Source organism: Equus przewalskii, chromosome 1 (genome assembly GCF_037783145.1).
Source record: "Equus przewalskii isolate Varuska chromosome 1, EquPr2, whole genome shotgun sequence".
In the NCBI taxonomy this organism is placed as follows: Eukaryota; Metazoa; Chordata; class Mammalia; order Perissodactyla; family Equidae; genus Equus; species Equus przewalskii.
The window spans coordinates 128789631-128809603 of record NC_091831.1 but is presented as its reverse complement, the minus strand read 5'-3'; the positions used below and the strand labels follow the sequence as shown (position 1 = coordinate 128809603).

General features: G+C 37.1%; 1 protein-coding gene across 50 annotated transcripts in view; it reads right to left on the bottom strand.

The window, feature by feature from the left end:
- HERC1 (HECT and RLD domain containing E3 ubiquitin protein ligase family member 1) overlaps positions 1-19973 on the bottom strand; it is a 203946-nt gene that overhangs the window by 25528 nt on the left and 158445 nt on the right. For 41 of the 50 annotated variants that reach the window (XM_070577631.1, XM_070577812.1, XM_070577827.1 and 38 more), the window contains 12 exons: positions 17281-17551; positions 16932-17145; positions 15918-16174; positions 14637-14764; positions 13780-13907; positions 6898-7098; positions 5531-5661; positions 4511-4710; positions 4021-4126; positions 2431-2577; positions 1987-2088; positions 754-927 (listed from right to left, as the gene is read on the bottom strand). In XM_070577631.1, the coding sequence (XP_070433732.1) occupies positions 754-927; positions 1987-2088; positions 2431-2577; positions 4021-4126; positions 4511-4710; positions 5531-5661; positions 6898-7098; positions 13780-13907; positions 14637-14764; positions 15918-16174; positions 16932-17145; positions 17281-17551 (2059 nt within the window). The remainder of the gene's footprint in view (positions 1-753; positions 928-1986; positions 2089-2430; positions 2578-4020; positions 4127-4510; positions 4711-5530; positions 5662-6897; positions 7099-13779; positions 13908-14636; positions 14765-15917; positions 16175-16931; positions 17146-17280; positions 17552-19973) is intronic. The other 9 variants (XM_070577943.1, XM_070577949.1, XM_070577673.1 and 6 more) reach the window with 1 other exon arrangement.

Genomic DNA, 19973 nt, shown 5'->3' with positions numbered 1-19973 from the left:
CAAAACGAAAATCCTTCTTTCGTGGTGCTCCCTCGTCATAGTAGAGCAACTCTGGGAGAGGCTGATTCAGAAAAGAAAACCTGGGCAAATGCATCAGTGAAATTAACTGGATGTGGGAACAGCTGATTAGATTCATGTAGCTTGGCAAAAAAAAAAGAAGGAGAAAAAACCTCAGAGCTCTGCCTAGAGGCAGCATACTGTGACTACTGAGGTCTGGAAGGCAGGTTACACAGGATCAGATCCTGGGCAACGGCTCCAAATTTCCTAATTCCTCATTCTAGTATTTAATGACCCTACTCAATTCAACCTTAGCTCTTCCAGTAAACTTTCCACAAGGATTCACCTGATAAGTGAACAGGATATTCACTCTGATACCCATATCTACTCCTACCTCCCACCTTTGGGATGGCAAAACCACACAAAAATATATATGGGTCAGAAAAGGTAAGATGATACTCTGAGGCACAGGTATTTTAAGAAGTTTTGGAGTGAATAAATAATCTGAAAAAGAATGATATAAACATTACACAAATTTAAGAGTTATTTTAAAATTTTAATCTCACTAAAGTAATAGTAGGTTTAGGATTACTGAACAACAGTTTTAGACATGATTTATCTTCATTTTATTCTGCCCAAATAGCCCCACATATTTTCCGCAGACCTCATGAGATTAAGGGATCAATTCAAAGCTGTAATTCAAATTCCAAAGCACCAGGCATCTGTAGATCTGTAGGAGTGAGTACAATCAGTTACCTTTTCATAGGCATACTGCTCCTGAAGCATCATGGGTAGCCGCTCCAGAAATGCTCTCATGCAGGGAGCCATGTTTAATCCCAGAACACCCTGTTGTTTCAGTGCTGTCCTACAGGTTGCTAAAACATGATTGGCAGAAGCCCATTCTGCTGTACAATTCACAACCAAAACATCCTGATGGAAAAAAAAAATCATGCCACACCATATATTTGTTTAAATAAAAGACAAAAGAGAGATAATTATATCCCCATTCATATCTGAGAAATTCCTTCCATGAATTGCATTAAACACTTACTTTCTGGACATTATATGCTGTACTTTTAATGCCCATGAACTTCAAAACATCCTACATTTTGTCTACGTGAAAACAAGTGAATAAGAAATAACCACAAAATTTGTGAACTACCTTGGATTAGCTGATTCTCCTTAAAGAGACAACATCAATTATTTGTTATTACATAGGACTTGCAGGACAAGGTATCTAGTATATTTTAAAGGTCCGACAAGACCTCAGGGATGCTAGAGGAGGTGGTACTCTGTCTGCTGAGGGACACATCTGCAAAAGCTGCAGCACTGCTCTACCTGTGGCTCCACATTTTATTCTACACAGACCATCCGCTGCCTAAGGTCTGATTCTACATGATACTTCCAGGAGGACTAGTCAAGCAAGTTTACAGCTCTATTTTAGTGTCATTTAACCACATAAAAAGTAAACCAAAGCAGCACATTGGCTCTATTCCTTAAGGGTATGAAAGGCAATTCTGCAGGATACAACGTTGTATCATAGAATTACTTCACAGCAAGGGGCAAGTATTTTTTACTAAAATATTAAATTTGAAAGCCAAAATATATTGTCCATACTTGAATTAAACATCTTTGGGATAGTCTTTCTTTTCAGGGAAAGTTCTTTTAAGACAGTTTAGTGCTATCTCAAAAATCATGGCAAAAAGTAAAAACTCACTTTGTGACTTCCAATGGAAATGAAGTCATTGGGTAATTAAGCACTTTCACCAAAGTCTAAGGTGTAGCAGAAAGAGTACTAGATTACAAATCAGGAGACCTGGGTTTTAGTTTTCCTTCTGCCACTAAATAGTTGCATTATAAATTATCTTGGGCAAGTAATAATCCCTCTGTCTATCAGTTTTTTCCTCTTTAAAGTGGGATGCTTGCACTATGATTTCTAAGGTACCTTACAGGCTTATACTCTATGATTAGACATAATAGCAATATTACCTTTGATCTATTTGAGCAAGCAGCTACCCCAACATCTGGAATCCATACTGTGGTCTGGATAGCTCCAGAGCCTATTACAACAGTTTGCAAGACAGAGCCATCCTAAAATGAGATGTATTTATCAATACACATTAGTTGACCTTAGTCACTACTCACATTTTAAACTTACACTTCACATTCACAAAAACATATTATAAAATCTACACTATAGCTAAATTTGGCAATGTCCAATTGCATACCTCCTACTCAATTTTCTAAGGCCTAGATGACTTTAAAAATATTTATCTTCAATAAGAAAAACTAAGGGGTGGAGGATTCTGAAAGGAGTTTCTTCAGTATTCAAAATATTACTACACAAAATATTTTTAGGATTGGTTGGGTTAATTTTTACCACATAAGTTAATGTAAAAACATTTAAGATAAAAATAACATTTATACTCTTACCCTTAAAGACCAAATGTTCATGAGCCCACCTAGTCCACCAGACACCAAGGCCAACCCATCAGAACTGAAGGCAACAGTGCGGACAGGGGTGATGTGTCCCCGCAGCTGATAAACACATTTGACACCGGCTGATTTCCTATATCCATCCTGCAATTCATTTTTAATTTTAGTATATATTAAAATGAAAACAATTTATAGATTCACAATTTACAATTATTCTTAGAAATTTTATATTTCAGCATAAAATTAGGGAAGAGGGAAGGACAACTCTCGAATAAGAGTTACCTGAGAAAATAATAAAATATCAACCTGGCTCTCCTTTGCAGAAGCTGAGTTTCATATTTTTTGATATACTTCTAAGCTAATTTCCTACTTTTCAAACTGGCAGAAATGACTACATTTCTAAGTTCCAACTATCCCTCAGAGATAGGAAAATTCTAACTTCTACTCTTTAATGAGTGTTTTAATTTTTAAATTTAGCTTTATGCAATTTTTATTTTTAGCCCCTAACATCTGTGAATTGCACGTGCTAGCTCTATAGAACAGGTTCGTCTTTTTGTTGCTGATGGTTCCGTCACATAATGTCTAATTTCATGTTTGCTCTGCAAGTTTGAGAAGTGAGATAAGAATGGCCTGTCCAAAGGGCTACTCTCTAGCACAAAAAGCAAAAAAAAAAGACTTACCTTAGGGCTTCCACCTCCACCTCTGTGATATTTTCCTCCCAACATTAGAGAGCTATCTACCCCACTTCCTCACCCCTTTCTCCCTGCTCTTAAGCTCCCTCACCCTTCCAGTTATGACAGAGTGTAATACCAGAGGTACTCATTTACCCAAAGATGACACAAAGCACTACGTCTTCCAGAGATATTTGCATCATGAACAAAAGACAGAGCAACACAAGTTGTAAACTGGTAGCTCAGGGATGCGATTGGCCACTCAGTGTTTTATAGAATTTTAAGTCAGATGCCAATGTTTAATACTGAGAGATTTTGCATAAAACACTGGATTTTGGGCTTCTACTAAAAAATTAGACAATCTGGTAACAATAGGTTCTCATTTGTGGAGGGTAACAGTTAGCTCTGTGGCAACTGTGCCCTTTATATGAAGCATGTGCACTTCTGGGGTTTTTTTACCCTCTCCACACCTTCCAACTCCAATTATGTTACTTGCCTACAGGGCCCTGCACGCATCTATCTGAATTTGTAACTTCTGTTTAAGGTAAAGGAATTGTTCTTCATAGGTGGAATTGTGGTATTAGTTAGGAATTAACTTTAAATAGGTGTACTCCCATGGTGTTTCTATTTCACGGTACCAAAAACTTAACTTAGGACTTGTCCACCTGTAGTGCCAATTATATCCATTACCACAAATGATCACCACTCAATATTTATTGAACATTTCACCTTAACAAGCAATTACAGTATCTCTAACTTATTAAAGATTAAGCTCATTCAGAGAGTACACTTCCCTAATGGATTTTGTCTTTTGGCACACAGTAGTAAGTATGTTAGCAATCAAGGAAGGATTACTTTGGTAACATATACTATCTATGGTTTCAAACAAGGGCTTCAAAAACACCAGAATATTTACCTGGCACTTTGATTCCTGGTCCCACCATCCTTCTGAACTAGTCACACTGGTCTGTGTGGTGTCTTGTGGAATACGCCAAACACATACTAAGCCACTCTGACAGCCACTTTAAAAAAATTGATCACATAAAACAAAAACATGTCAATATGCAGAAGTAAAAATATTTTCACACAGCAATCAATTAAGACCTAACAGAACTACTATAATTTATTTGAAAAATTTATTTGTAGTAGGTACACTATGATCTTTTACAAAAAATACAACTAGGATCAATATTCTAACAACATCACACCCAAATAAGGAGTTTACATACCAAATTTCACATTGGAAAATTGCTCTTTATTTCTCCAAAGTGATCTTATGGTATTACACATTATAAGAATAGTAACTGGCAATAAACTATTTAAGACTACCGAGAAGTCACATTTAATGCAAATAACAGTCTATTCTAATATAAAAATTAAGACACACACATAAATTTACAACATACGTAGCCAGCAGTAAATGCAACTTGGATCCTTTCCCGGGGAGGCTGCACCAAGCAATGCCATTTACAATAGACGGATGGCAGAGTGAGTGCAGACAGCGCCAGCATCCTGAAATAGGCCCCCAGAGTTTCACATTTTCTTCTTTGGCACATGTCATCAGAATATGACCTGTTGGGTCCCACTTCATACTAACAAGAGTATCCTAAAAATGGTAGGGGGAGAAAAAAAATCATAGTAATGCTTCCTTCACAAATACTTTAAACTCAATAATTTATGACCTATACTTCTACTACTCAATTATTTTGACATCAAAATTTTATGCAAATCACAAATACTGTCACAGCATTCCCAATCACCAGACCAACTCATCCTTTAATTAGTGTGCATTATACATATTTACTGTAGTCAAAGCACAATAAGTATTAGTTGAATGAATTAATTATGAAATTCTGATTCAAAAGGGATGTTACCTTTCATTGGCATTTTTAAGAGTTATTTTTACTGATTGGTAATCATTAAAAAGTAAAATAAGAAGAAACTTAAAAAAAAAGCACCCCTTACACCAAAATTCCAAATACTTATGAGAATCTGGGACATGTTTTGTGTTTATATGGTTGTCATCACTGTGCTCTTCTGACTTTCTTTTTTACCCTCCTTCACACCTTCTAACTCCTGGCTTCAGGCATTTGTTACTTGCCTAGGTGGCCCTGTAAGCATATGAACTGGCAACCCCTGTTTAAGGCAAGGGAATCAGTCCTCACAGATGGAATTTCTGGCATTAGTGGGAGGTACTTTGACAGGGGTTACTCCAAGGGTGTTCCTATTTCCCTGTTTTGGTTTTACCTCTTTCCCTGTTTGATGGCTTTCTTACAAAGACTTTTCCATGTATACTCATGGTCCAAAGACTTTATGTAAGAACAGAATATTAAGTCATAAGTGATTGATGAAATTTTTAAAGAAACTAGTACCATGCAATACTACAGTAAAAAACAAGAAAAAAACATCTGGTAAAGATGCTTTACCTTATGTGCATCAATGAGAACAATGCCTCCTTTCTCAAGTGGTTCCTTTGTCCCCAGTAACAATTTGCCATCAAAATATCCCACTGCAAACGGTTTGTCTTCACTGAACCAAGCAATGCAAGTTACAGACACTAACATGATAAAAACAAAATTAAAATTAAAAAAAAGAGAGACTTATTTGTCATTGTCTAACTTAAAAAAGAGACTTTGCAACAAATATTTGCTACTGCAACCACAGCAAGTAAGTTTCCAAACATCTCTTTAATGCATTTAGATAAAATGTAGGCTTACCGAAGGGATTCCATTTAACCCACTTTAAAAGTTTCATTTATAAGTGACAAGGACTACCTCATTTTTAATCTTTCATTCTTTTCAGGTGGTTATTAAAAAAGAAGGACAAAAAATGGGAATTTCCTTGCTGATTTTAAGTGATTGTGCCAAGTCCTTTCCTTTTGGGTCGAATCTACCATGAAACCGAGAAGTGAAAAAACCTTAAGTCATAGAAAGAAAATTACCTGTCCCTTCTTTTGCTTGTTGAATATTCCCTACTCAGGTTATTTCCATATTCTATCAAACATGTTCTATTCTAATAACTTATATTCATATTTGCTTCTTTAAGTATATATAACACTGGAAGGCTATAAAAAAAGTAAAAAACAGTGTTTATCTGTGGGAGTAGAATGGGGACATGGGAACTGAGTTGACAGGAGAAAGATTTTTCACTGTATACCTTTTTAAACTTTAAAATTTTTGCATCCTATAAAGGTATTACCTATTTTAAAAAAACCTAAAAAAACAAACTTGTTCTATTCTGTCAATAGAGTACCATGTAAGTGGGAACTGCGACGTTTGAAATACCCCACTCCCCTAAAACAACTAACAAAAACTATCAAGTAAGATGCCTACGCATCCAAAGGGAATACAATGAGACAATAAATGAAAGCAGACTTCCTGCTATCTCATAAGACCAGGAACTTCCCTCTTCCTCCTTCCTCCATTTCCACAATTTCACTAATCTGTTAACAATTTCATCTCTACCAATGATTATTATTTTTTCTTTTGGACATTCTTAACTTTCAAGGGAGACTTGGAGCCTGTTATAAGTGTTCAGATACTTCCATGAAGGATGAATGGCTAATACATTATAATACTATTAGATCTCATTTTGGCAGAGAGATGTGGTAGGGATTGGGAGAGAAATATCTTTCAATTTAGTAACTAATTAAAATGCAATACCAACTAGACAATTTGGAAAACAAAGCCAAAAGTAATATTTACTCAGCATTTTTAAAAGCAAGTCCCAAAAAACTAAGTCTATTTGAGTGTGGGGAACATTTTCTCAGGTAGACACATAACCAGACATTTACCATCCTTTCGATAGCAATGTTCCAATTCTCGACGGTGCATAGTGGACACATCAGCAACTTCAATAAGTCCTAGAGATCCATCCATCCGTCCCACCAACAATAATTCTGGAGACTCTCCTGACCAGGCTGTAGCTGGACCCTCCTCTGGCCAAGCCAGGGCAGATACCCAATGGGGCTGAATATCTACCAGTCCTTTTCCTCCTAAAGAGGAAGAAAATATTAACTAGTTGTTACTTAATTCTTAAAAATAAAAACAAGAACAAAAAGAAATACTACTTAATTCTAATATACACTTAAAGCAGTCCTCAATTTCATAATAGCGTACTAATGAATGACTGCAAGGCAGGATCCTTCATTTACATACTACATAGGATTACCAAATTAATATGCTTTTCTGTAATAAGCTTTTTTGTTTATTAAAGGGACAAAAATGACAGCTTCATGGAAGAAAAAGTAAAGGAAGATACTCAGTGTACAAATGTCAAATACTTAAGTTCTTTCATAGTAATTACTGAAAAGCAAATGAACATAAGAAATTTACCTAGAGTTAAGCCTAGTAATTCCTTCAAATATGTGAAACAGAACAGCCATTCCTCAAATATGCAAAAACAAACAAAAATACTGATAAATCTGAGATTATAATAATGATTTTTACTTCCCAGAGAGGTATTATTAAAAATTGACAAGATGGAGTAACGTCAGCATCATGGCGGAGTGAGTACTTCCCTTAGTCTCTCCCCACTAAGATACAACAAAAAGGACATTCACAAACCAACAGAGGACATTCACACAACACAACAGACCTCTGACATCCACACAGCCATAAGTCTGAAGACAGGGGTGATGGACCCCCCCCCCCCAGTAGGCAGCGGAAGGAGGTAAGTGGATCTCCCGTTCCTCTTAAGCAGCAGCAATCTAGGGCAAAGGACCTCTTGCGCAGCAGCCAGCATGCAACTCTGAGAGAAGGGGAAGAAGGCAGCCCTCCACGGGAATGCTTGTGCTCTCAGAGTTGCCTCCTAGCCTGTGGGAACGCTCCACAATGAGGCAGATAAGCAACAGCGGAGGTATCCATACCAAGCTGACCAGCTCAGGCAGGCAGTGAGTGAAGGGCAGGAGCGTGCAAGACAGCGCATGGAAACAAAGCACCCCTTCCACCCGGCGCACCAGCTCAGCCAGGTGGCCAGAGCAGGGGATCCCTGCCAGAAAACCTGCACATACATGTTTAAAACAATAGCGGCCAGTGGGAAAACACAGACAAGCCCTGTTGGCACAGCTTCCAATGGACGGGCACATCTGCCAGGGGTTGCAGAGGGCTCAGAAAACACAGCTCCACCACCCCCCAGTGGTGGCAGGTGGAATCTGCAACCAGATACTACCACTATGTGACAGCAAAAGTCCAGCCCATCAAATAGCATTGAAGAAGCATATTAACATTCCAGACCAGAAGGAAAATCACAAGTACCCAGAAACCAATCCTAAAGTCAAAGAAATTCACAATCTAAATGACAGAGCATTCAAAAGTTATCATAAAGAAACTCAATGAGTTACAAGAAAACTCAGAAAGACAGTTCAATGATCTCAGGAATAAAATTAATGAACAGAGGGAATTCTTCACAAAACAGATTGAAACTATTAAAAAAACCCCAATTGGAAATGTTGGAGATGAAAAACAAAATGAATGAGATAAAGAAAAATCTGGAGTCCTTAAAAAAACAGAGCTGATATTATGGAGGACAGAATTAGTAACTTAGGGGACAGAAATATAGAAATGCTGCAGATGAAGGAGAGACAACTTGGACTAAAAAGAAATGAAGACATTCTCTGAGAAACAGCTGACTCAATTAGCCAATGCAATATAAGGATTACAGGTATTCCAGAGGGAGAAGAGGGGGAGAAAGGAGCAGAGAGCTTGTTCAAAGAAATAATAGCAGAGAGCTTGTTCAAAGAAATAATAGCTGAGAACTTCCCAAACCTGAGGAAGAAGCTGGAATTACATGTAAATGAAGCTAATAGAACTTCTAATTATATCAATGTAAAAAGACCTTCTCCGAGGCATATATTAGTAAAACTGGAAAAAGTTAATATTTTTAAAACAAAAAATACTAAGAGCATCAAGGCAGAAGAAAATAACCTACAAAGGAAGCCCTGTCATGCTTTCAGCAGAAACCTTACATGCTAGGAGAAGGTAGAATGACATGTTCAAAATTCTGAAAGACAAAAACTTTCAGCCAAGAATACTCTATCCAGTGAAACTATCCTTCAGATACAATGGAGAAATAAAAACCTTCCCAGATAAACAAAAGCTGAGGGAGTTCATTGCCACAAGATCTCCCTACAAGAAATGATCAAGAAGGCCCTTAAACCTGACAAAAACAAAAAAAAGAAAGGGTTTACAAAGCCATGAGCAAGGAGACAGACAAAATCAGAAAATTGTAGCTCTCTATCAGAACAGGTTAGCAAACAATTATTAAAGATAAAGGGAAGGAAAGCATCAAAAATAACTATAATCACTCCATTTTAATCACAAACTCACAACACAAAATGGAACAAGTAGTGACAACAATAAAGGGATGGAACCTGCATAGATTAAGGAAACACGCTATCAGAAAATGGACTATCTTACCTATGAGATCTTTTATACAAACTTCACAGTAACCACTAAAGAAAAAATCAGAACAGAGACGCAAATGATAAAGAGAAAACAGAAACCATCATAGAGAAACACCAAATTGAACTGGCAGTCAGAAACATACAGGATGAGAAAAAAAAAGAAATACAGAACAACTGGAAAACAAATGATAAAATGGCAGTACTAAGCCCTCATATATCAATAATCATTCTAAATGTAAATGGATTGAATTCTCCAATCAAAAGACACAGAGTGGCAGGATGGATTAAAAAACAAGACTCAAGAATACGCTGCCTCCAGGAAGTATATCTCAGCTCTAAAGACAAACACAGGCTCAGAGTGAAGGGATGGAAGATGATACCATAGGCTAATGGCAAACAAAAGAAAGCAAGTGTTGCCATACTTATATCAGACAAAGTAGACTCCAAGATAAAGGCAATGAGAGACAAAGAGGGGCGATATAAAAATGATAAAACGGACACTCCACCAAGAGGACATAACACTCATAAGATATATGGACCTAACACAGGAGCACCAAAGTACATAAAGCAACAGTTAACAGACCTAAAAGGAGAAATTAACAGCAACACAATAGGAGCAGGGGACCTCAACATCCCACTTACATCAATGGATAGATCATCCGGACAGAAAGTCAACAAGGATATAGTGGAATTAAATGAAAAACTAGGCCAGCAGGAGGAAAATAATAAAAATTACAGCAGAAATAAAGGAAATTGAAACAACAACAACAAAAAAACAGTAGAAAGGATCAATGAAACTAAGAGCTGGTTCTTTGAGAAGATAAACAAAATTGACAAACTCTTAGCCAGACTCACTAAGAAAAAAGAGAGAAGACTCCAATAAATAAAATTAGAAGCGAAAGAGGAGAAATTACAATGGATACCAGAGACATGCAAAGGATTATAGCAGAATGTTAGGAAACACTATATGCCAACAAATTGGACAATCTAGAAGAAATGGATAAATTCTTAGACTCATACAACCTCCCAAAACTGAATCAAGAAGAAAGAGACAATCTGAATAGACCAACCACAAGTAAAGCAATTGAAACGGTAATCAAAAACCTCTCAAAAAATAAAAGCCAAGGACCACATGCCTTCTGAGGAGAATTCTACCAAACATTCAAAGAAGATTTAATACCTATCCTTCTCAAACTATTCCAAAAAATTGAAGAATATAGAACATTTCCTACCTCATTCTATGAGGCCAACATCACCTTGATCCCAAAGCCAAAGACAAGGACAACACAAAGAAGGAAAATTATAGGCCAATATCGCTGATGAACATACATGCAACAATCCTCAACTAAATATTGGCAACCCAAATACAGCAATACATTAAAAGGATCATACACCACGATCAAGTGGGATTTATACCAGGGACAGTTCAACATTTACAAATCAATCAATATGATACACCACATTAAAAAAATGAGGAATAAAAACCACATGATCATCTCAATAGATGCAGAGAAAGCATTTGACAAGATCCAACATCCATTTATGATAAAAACTCTCAATAAAATGGGTATAGAAGGACAGTACCTCAACATAATAAACACCATATATGACAAACCCACAGCCAACATCATACTCAACAGGAAAAACTGAAAGCCATCCCTCTGAGAAAAGGAGCAAGACAAGGGTGCCCACTCTCACCACTCCTATTCTACACAGTACTGGAGGTTCTGGGCAGAGCAATTAAGCAAGAAAAAGAAATAAAAGGAATCCAAATTGACAGGGAAGAAGTGAAACTTTCACTGTTTGCAGACGACCTGATTGTATATATAGAAAACTCAAAAGAATCCATAAGAAATTATTAGAAATAGTCAACAACTACAGCAAAGTTGCAAGATACAAAATCAACTTACAAAAATCAGTTGCATTTCTATGCTCTAATAACAAACTAAGAGAGAACTCAAGAATACAATCCCATTTACAATCACAACAAAAAGACTAAAATATCTAGGAACAAATTTAACCAAGGTGGTGAAAGACCTATACAATGAAAACTACATGGCATTATTTAAAGAAATCGATGATGACGTAAAGGAATGGAATGCACATGGATAGAAAGAATAAACATAGTTAAAATGTCCAGATTACCTAAAGCAATCTACAGATTCAATGCAATCCCAATCAGAATCCCAATGACATTCTTCATGGAAATAGAACAAAGAATACTAAAATTCATATGGGGCAACAAAAGACCCCGAATAGCAAAAGCAATCCTGAGAAAAAAAGAACAAAGCTGGAGGCATCACAATCCCTGACTTCAAAATATACTACAAAGCTATAGTAATCAAAACAGCATATACTGGCACAAAAACAGACACAAAGATCAATTAACAGAATTGAAAGTCCAGAAATAAAACCATACATCTACAGACAGCTAATCTTCAATAAAGGAACTAAGCACATATAATGGAGAAAGGAAAATCTCTTCAATAAATGGTGTTGGGAAAACTGGACAGCCACATGCAAAAGAATGAAAGTAGACTATCTTTCATCACACAAAAAAATTAACTCAATATGGATTAAAGACTTGAAGGTAAGACGTGAAACCATAAAACTCCTAGAAGAAAATATAGCCAGTACACTCTTTGACATCAGTCTTAGAAGCATCTTTTCAAATACCATGCCTACTCAGGCAAGGAAAACAAAAGAAAAAATAAACAAATGGAACTTCATCAGACTAAAAAGCTTCTTCAAGGCAAGGGAAACCATGAACAAAACAAAAAGACAACCCACCAACTGGGAGAAAATATTTGCAAATATTATATCTCACAAGGGGTTAATCTCCAAAATATATAAAGAACTCACACAACTCAACAACAAAAAAACAAACAAGCCGATCAAAAAATGGGCAGAGGATATGAACAGACATTTTTTCCAAAGAAGATATACAGATGGCCAATAGGCACATGAAAAGATGTTCAACATCACTAATCATTAGGGAAATGCAAATCAAAACTACACTAAGATATCACTTTACACCTGTCACAATGGCTATAATTACCAAGACAACAAATAACAAATGTTGGAGAGGATGTGGAGGAAAGGTAACCCTCATACAATGCTGGTGGGAATGTAAACTGGTACAGCCACTATGGAAAACAGTATGGAGATTTCTCAAAAAATTAAAAATAGAAATACGATATGACCCAGCTATCCCACTACTGGAGATTTATCCAAAGATCTTGAAATCAACGATTCAGAGATTTATGCAACCCTATGCTCACTGCAGCATTATTCACAATAGTCAAGATGTGGAAGCAACCCGAGTGCCCATCGACTGATGACTGGATAAAGAAGATGTGGCATATATATAGAAGGGAATACTACTCAGCCATAAAAAAGACAAAATTGTCCCAATTGCAACAAAATGGATGGACTTGAGGGTATTACGTTAAGCAAAACAAGCCAGAGAGAGAAAGACAAACATTACATGACTTCACTCATATGTGGAAGACAAACAAATGCATGGACAAAGAGAACAGATGAGTGGTTACCAGAAGGGAAGGGGGTTGGCGAGTGGGGATATGGGGTAAAGGGACACATATACATGGTGACTGACAAATAATAACGTACAACTGAAATTTCACAATGTTATAAACTATTATGACCTTAATAGAAAAAATTTAATGTCAAACTAAAAATAATTGATAAGAGTTTATACCTGTGAAACAGACAAAATTAATACAGTCATGTACCACATAATGTTTTGGTCAACGACAGACCACATATATAAAGCTGGTCCCATAAGATTAGTACTGTATAGCCTAGGTATGTAGTAGGCTATATCATGTAAGTTTGTGTAAGTATACTCTATGATGTTCGCAGAATGATGAAACCGCCTAATGACGCATTTCTCAGAATGCACCCCTGTCATTAAGTGATGCCTGACTGTAAAAATATTTCAAGTGATTCAAAAGAACTCATGGCTGAAAATTCAGAGGCCATTACTTCTCCTCAAATTCTACTCTTAACACTTAGTGATACATAACAAGAATTTTCATTTTACAACTATCAGGTTAGTTAAAATGCCTCAAAAGGAAAGTCAGGAAATAAGCACTTCCTCTTTAATTTAAACCATACTATGCATAGATTTTCAGAGCTGATGAATAGATTGTGAGTTTCAAGGTGAAGGGAAGCCAATGTTTGGACTCAGAAGGCTAAGAGAAAGGCTTAAAAAGGACCTTCAGAGGTTACTAGTATTTACATGACTCTTACCATTAACTTGCCAGATATTCACCATCTTTTCCAAAGCCCCAGCTAGATATTTGCCACTGATACTCCAGGAAACAGGTGAGAAACTTGGATCACTGGGTGACCCCAGGCTTTCCTCAGCATCCCCTTCCCTGGAATATAACAGATATGTATGGAATTCTAATCCTCATCATCCAAAAGTAAACTAAACCCCAAACCTTAAAACAAGGGTTTCATGTAGACTAGAGCACGTAATAGCAGATTCTTACGTTTCAAAAGGCTGGCTAGGAATATTGGACAACCATATATTTGCTAGTATTTGTCATAATGTGAAAAATGTGGAATTATAAAAGAGTGATGCTTAGACTATTCATCATTTAATGTAGTACATAATTAGTCAACCAAGACATTCTGATTCTGTACGGGTTGTACACATGGTCATTATTCAGAACACATTGGTTCTTGTTTGCCTAATCTCTACAGAAGTTCTCAGAAAAGAATTACCTACAGCTAGTCATAAAGCTATAAAAGATGCTACTATTCTGCTACAGAAGAAATATCAGAACTCTAATTCCTAAATAATCCATGAAGAATGATGGAAAATTAGCCGACTGTTTTACAGAATTGAACATTTATTTTCTAGTATAGTACACCTTGATTTAATTCTGAGTAAGTCCAATATTAGTAGTTAAAAGTTTTTATGTTCTGAATCAGTATCATAGAAATTAAAAAATACACATTGGAGATATAGTAAGACTATTCTAAAAGAAAAATTGTAAAAAATTTCAGTGACAATTTGATTACACTAACACAACCACGACGAGGCGTGTTTAGGATTCTCACATTAAATGTTAGACAAGAGAGATAACGTTAATACTCACAATCTGTTGAACACGCAGGTTTGTTGCAGTGAGTATTGCTTCTTGGTAACATTCCATACTCGGATGGTGCCATCATTGCCACTTGTAGCCAAGAGTCCTTTTTTATTACACCAAACACAAGTCATTACCTAAAAAAGTTGACAAAATCCAGCAAGTTTTGATTTAAATGATTCTATCACTTGAAAAAGTTCTATCAAATTAACAAAAAAAATCTACCATGAAATTGTAAAACACAAAAGCATAAATGTTATACCACAATATGCAGGGTCTCATTCTTTTCTAATTGGCTTGTAAATACACACCTATTTGAAGTGTAGTTTTAAAGTACTATGCCCAAACTAGTTTATCTGAGACTTCATAGTATCTTTACTAAACATGTTTATTTAATTCAATAAAGTAAAATACTTCAACATGTTTATATCTTCTATAAAATAAGTAACATAGATTGAGAAGTGATTTTAAAATTGGTTAAATAATAGAGGAACGTCTTCATTTCCTAAACTGCCCTTGTCACTGCTCAGAGGCCCAGTGGGTTATATTAAAATAGCGAGACCAGTTTCTTCTCCTCTTGCATGTATAAGCCTTCACCTTTTGTAAGGCTATTCCTTTGGTTTTCTTCTCATCCCCAATCTGATTTTCCCATCTCTATACTACTATGTCAAACCAAGCCAGCCCTGGTGGTCTAGTAGTTAAGATTCAGTGCCCTCATCCCCTTTACCCAGGTTCGTTTTCTGGTCGGGGAACCACACCACTCGTCTGTTGAGTGTCATACTGTAGTGGGTGTGTGCTACTGTGATGCTGAAAGCTATGCCACCGGTATTTCAAATAATCAACAGGGTCACCCATGGTGGACAGGTTTCAAGGGAGCTTTCAGACTAAGAGAGACTAGGAAGAAGGACCTGGCCACCCACTTCTGAAAAAAACTGGCCATGAAAACCTTGTGAACAGCAGCAGAGCATTGTCTGATACAGTGCCGGAAGATGAGAGGATGGCGCAAAAAGATCAGGCAGGGTTCTGCTCTGCTGTACACAGGGTCCCTAGGAGTCAGAATCAACTCCATGGCACTAACAATAAATGTCAACACAACATACAGAGAAAGAAGAGTTAATAACTACCAGTTGGATATTGATCATTTTGTGTGTGTGTGTGTGTGTGAGAGAGAGCGAGAGAGAGCGAGAGAGTGCGAGAGAGAGAGACCTAAATTTTGAGCTCTTTGAGAAAGGCAGAAACTATTTTGTCTTACATACAGTGATTAACACACTTGGGGCTCAAAATACATACTCTGTTCTGATGAGCCTCCAACTTGATAAAGGAGCATTTTCTGAGATCTCCTCCCATATCAGCGAGTGTTTGTGGAGTAGTTTGGTTGTCGCGGTCATGTGCAGCAAGAGTGCGCACAAGCTGTTGAGCAGCCCATTGCCTATGCTGTGAGGACAGCCTGGAGGAGAGGCAGCAGGCTGCCAGGGCATTAGCCAGCTCCAGAGGGCCTACAGCAGAAGGATCATAGGAAGGATGGGCATACAATTGGGCAGTTAAACCTGCTTAAACAAAACAATGAAATGATGCCCAGGTAAGAGCCGGTAGTGATGAACAAACAAAAATGGGTTAACCCATATGTCTTAAGAATTAGCACTTTTACAAGCAATCAATTCACTAAGATATGCATACAAGGTATAAAGCATTTATCTCACATCAAATACTATAATAAACTTGATTCATTGCAAATGTAGATTTATATTTATCAATCAATAGTCTTTCCTCTAAGGACACAGACTGAGAATGCAGCAGGAATAATTTTAAGGCCAGGGCAGAAGCAGCATGCCCTAAAGAATAAGAGTTTGGCTTTTGCTGCTCAAAAGTGATCTTAACAGCCAGTCAAGGGTCTGGGCTGATAGATCCAAATGCCCATCTCTCTTGGCCAAATGGCCCTGATGAAGAGAAGGGTAGACAGTAGTAATTAAGTAGTCCCTTCAAAGTATCATCATCTTTAGATGAAGAGAAAAATAGCATTACCTCTATCTAAATTTTATTAAGGAACTCTAATAGGATTATTATCTATGGTGACTCAAAGCATAATCTAATAAAATAATATAATCAAATCAAGACTAATTTGGGACATTTTCTAATATTTGTTTCCATGCACAATGAAAAAGTATCCATGCACTTCTTTTATAATTTAAACTTAAGAAGTATACTTGAAGTTGTGTAATTCATCACATACAACAATGCAAAAACATTTTTTAAAACATAAATCAAACTGATTAGAAGACTATATTTAAATGGTATGAAACTTACCTTTCTTTTCAACTTCTGACTTATCATAGTTAGGTCTCAGCTTGGCCCCTTTGTCTGCTAGTAAGGCCACAAGGGCCTGAGTTACAACAAAGTTTGGGGAGGTTACAAGCTTATTCTCTTCAGCAATTCCTCGGAGAAAGCTGGGTAGAAACTTTCGCTGAATTGGATCATCGACCGTGGTTAGATTTACACCTGTTGCAGCAGAAATCAAGTTCTGAAGAGGCAATTGGAACAAACAGGTTTAATTTTTACACATAATTTTGAACACAAAGATTTCACCTCAAAAGGCTCTTTAAGAATCGGTCAGAAATAAGCAATGCAACAAGAAAAGCACTGAAAACTAGCTTACCTGTGTACACAGCTGCACTAGGAGTTTTGCAGCACTAGGAGTATTTGACGCCAGACATCCTACTGCCGTGCTCAGATAAGCCAGGCAAGAGATGGGCTTGTTCGCCTTGCTGTGCCCACCTCGTGGGCGTTCTGAGGTGCTTGCCATGGCAGAAGGGCTGGTGGAGAGGCCAGCTCTCCCTGCTGCAGCCAAGCACATTAATCGAACCAGCGTTCGGATATCTGTAAGGCCCAGAGATTCAAGACCAGCAGCCAAGCTACAACTGGAACCACTGCCAGGAAAGGAAAACAGTTCAGATGGAGAAAGAAAATAGATTTCTTAAGGAACCATTTGGAGCCCCACATATCATCCATAGCACCAAGAGCCAAAACAAAAGGCAAGCTGCACTATCACTAATTATCCATGTCCTAAGAGACATCCAAAAATATTACATTAACTGGAAATTGTTATTGAAACTTTAAAAAATCTTAGTAAATACTGACATATACTTGAAGTATATCTGAATTACCAAGGTATAACATAGAGGAATGTTCACAAATCATGACTTTTTACAAACTGAACAAACGCCTGTAACCACCTCCCAGATCAAGAAACAGAACATTACCAACACCTCAGAAGCCTGCCTGTGCCCTTCTCAGTCACTAGGCCCTCAAAAGGAACCACTATTCTGACTTCTAAAGCCATAAATCAGTTTTGCCTATTTCTGAACTTTACATAAACAAAAAAATTAAGTACGTAAATGTTTGTGTCTAGCTTCTTTGGCTCAACATTATGCTTGTAAGACTCATCCATGTTGTTGCATTATAGCAGTAGCTATTAATTTTCATTGACATATAAATGAAATCTATCACAATTCATTTATCCAGACAGAAGACAATCAGGTCATGGGGCTATTATGAATAGTACTTCTATGAATGTTCTTGCTTATTCTTTGGGTACACATATGTAAGCATTCCGGTTGGATATACACCCAGAGGTGGAGTTTTGGGTCATAGAATATGTTAATATTCACCTTTACTTGGTATTATTGCACAGTTTTCCAAGTTATTTCCTCACCAGCAGTGTAGGAGGCTTCTAGGTGTTCCATATCCTCACACTTACTTTCTCCCCCAGTCTTTTAAATTTTAGCCATTCTAGTGAGTGTATAGTAGTATCTCATTGGGTTTTCATTTTCATTTCTCTGAAGATCAATGAGGTTAAAGGCTTCATTTTTCATGTTTATTGGCCCTTTGGAGATCCTTTTTTGTATTTTGTATTATTTTGTATTTTGCCCATTTTTCTTTTGGGTTGTCTTTTTCCTCATTGATTTATAGGAATTCTTTACATATTCTGTTGGTTATATGCATTGCTAAGATCTTCTCCCATTCAGTGGCTTGTTTTTTTACTTCCTGACTTTTTATTTTCTTAGTGACTTTTGCTGACAAAAGTTCTTTGTGAACATAGTCCAATTTATCAATCTTTTTCCCTATGGTGAATGCCTTTTGTGACTTGCTTAAGAAATCTCTGCCTGTCCCAAGATCAAGAATAAATTCTTCCTGTGTTACCATATAGAAACTTACATTGATATACCTTTCACATTTAGATCTAAGAGTGACTTGGAAATATTTGTTTTCATACAGTGGGAGGAAAGGGGCAAGACTCCTTTTTTTTCCTACGTGAATAAACCATCTGACCTAGCCCAAATTATTGAAAAGATCATCCTTTCCTCACTGCTGTGTAGTGTAAAGTGTCATAAATCAAATGTTTATCTATATGTGTTAGTCAGTTTCTGAACTCTGTTCTCCACTGTCCAAATTGTCTATTCCTGAGCCAATACTACAGTCTCATCTAAATTTATTTTGAGTTTTTCTCTCAGGGTCCTTCTGTCTTCACTGATTTACTGTTAAACAGCCCCACTTAACCATTTCTTTTTTCTTTTTTTGAGGAAGATTAGCCCTGAGCTAACTACTGCCAATCCTCCTCTTTTTGTTGAGGAAGACTGGCCCTGAGCTAACAGCCATGCCCATCTTCCTCTACTTTATACGTGAGATGCCTACCACAGCATGGCTTTTGCCAAGTGGTGCCATGTCCGCAGCCAGGATCTGAACCAGCAAACCCCAAGAAGCGGAATGTGCGAAAACTGCTGCGCCACAGGGCCAGCCCCTAACCATTTCTTAAATGTATGTCTTTTAGGTATTCTTGGCTCTCTTCCCTCTTTTAACATTATACTCCACAGTATGAACATGGCAAAAGTCTCCATGATAGAATTTGTAGTTGACTTAGCTATACAGTTAGTCAATTCTGCAGAAAACCTCATTTGACCTTTTACTTATTTATTTACTTACTTATCTATTTATTTGCTGGGGAAGATTAGCCCTGAGCTAACATCTGTACCAAACTTCCTCTATTTTTCATGTGGGTTGCTACCACAGCATGGCTGATGAGTGGTGTAGGTCCGTGCCTGGGATCTGAACCCATGAACCCAGGCTGCTGAAGAGAGTGCACCAAACTTAACTGTTACACCATGGGGCCAGCCTCTTGACCTTTTATTTAAACCCTGCACCAAATGGATCAACAGCTTTGGTTTCCCATTTCAGATGATAAAATGTTTGCTGTTTACTCAGTTACTATAATCACATTATTTTCTACTAAAAAGAGCCAAGTATTAATGGAAGGTATGACTGAATGAATGCATAACAATGATGACTATGTCT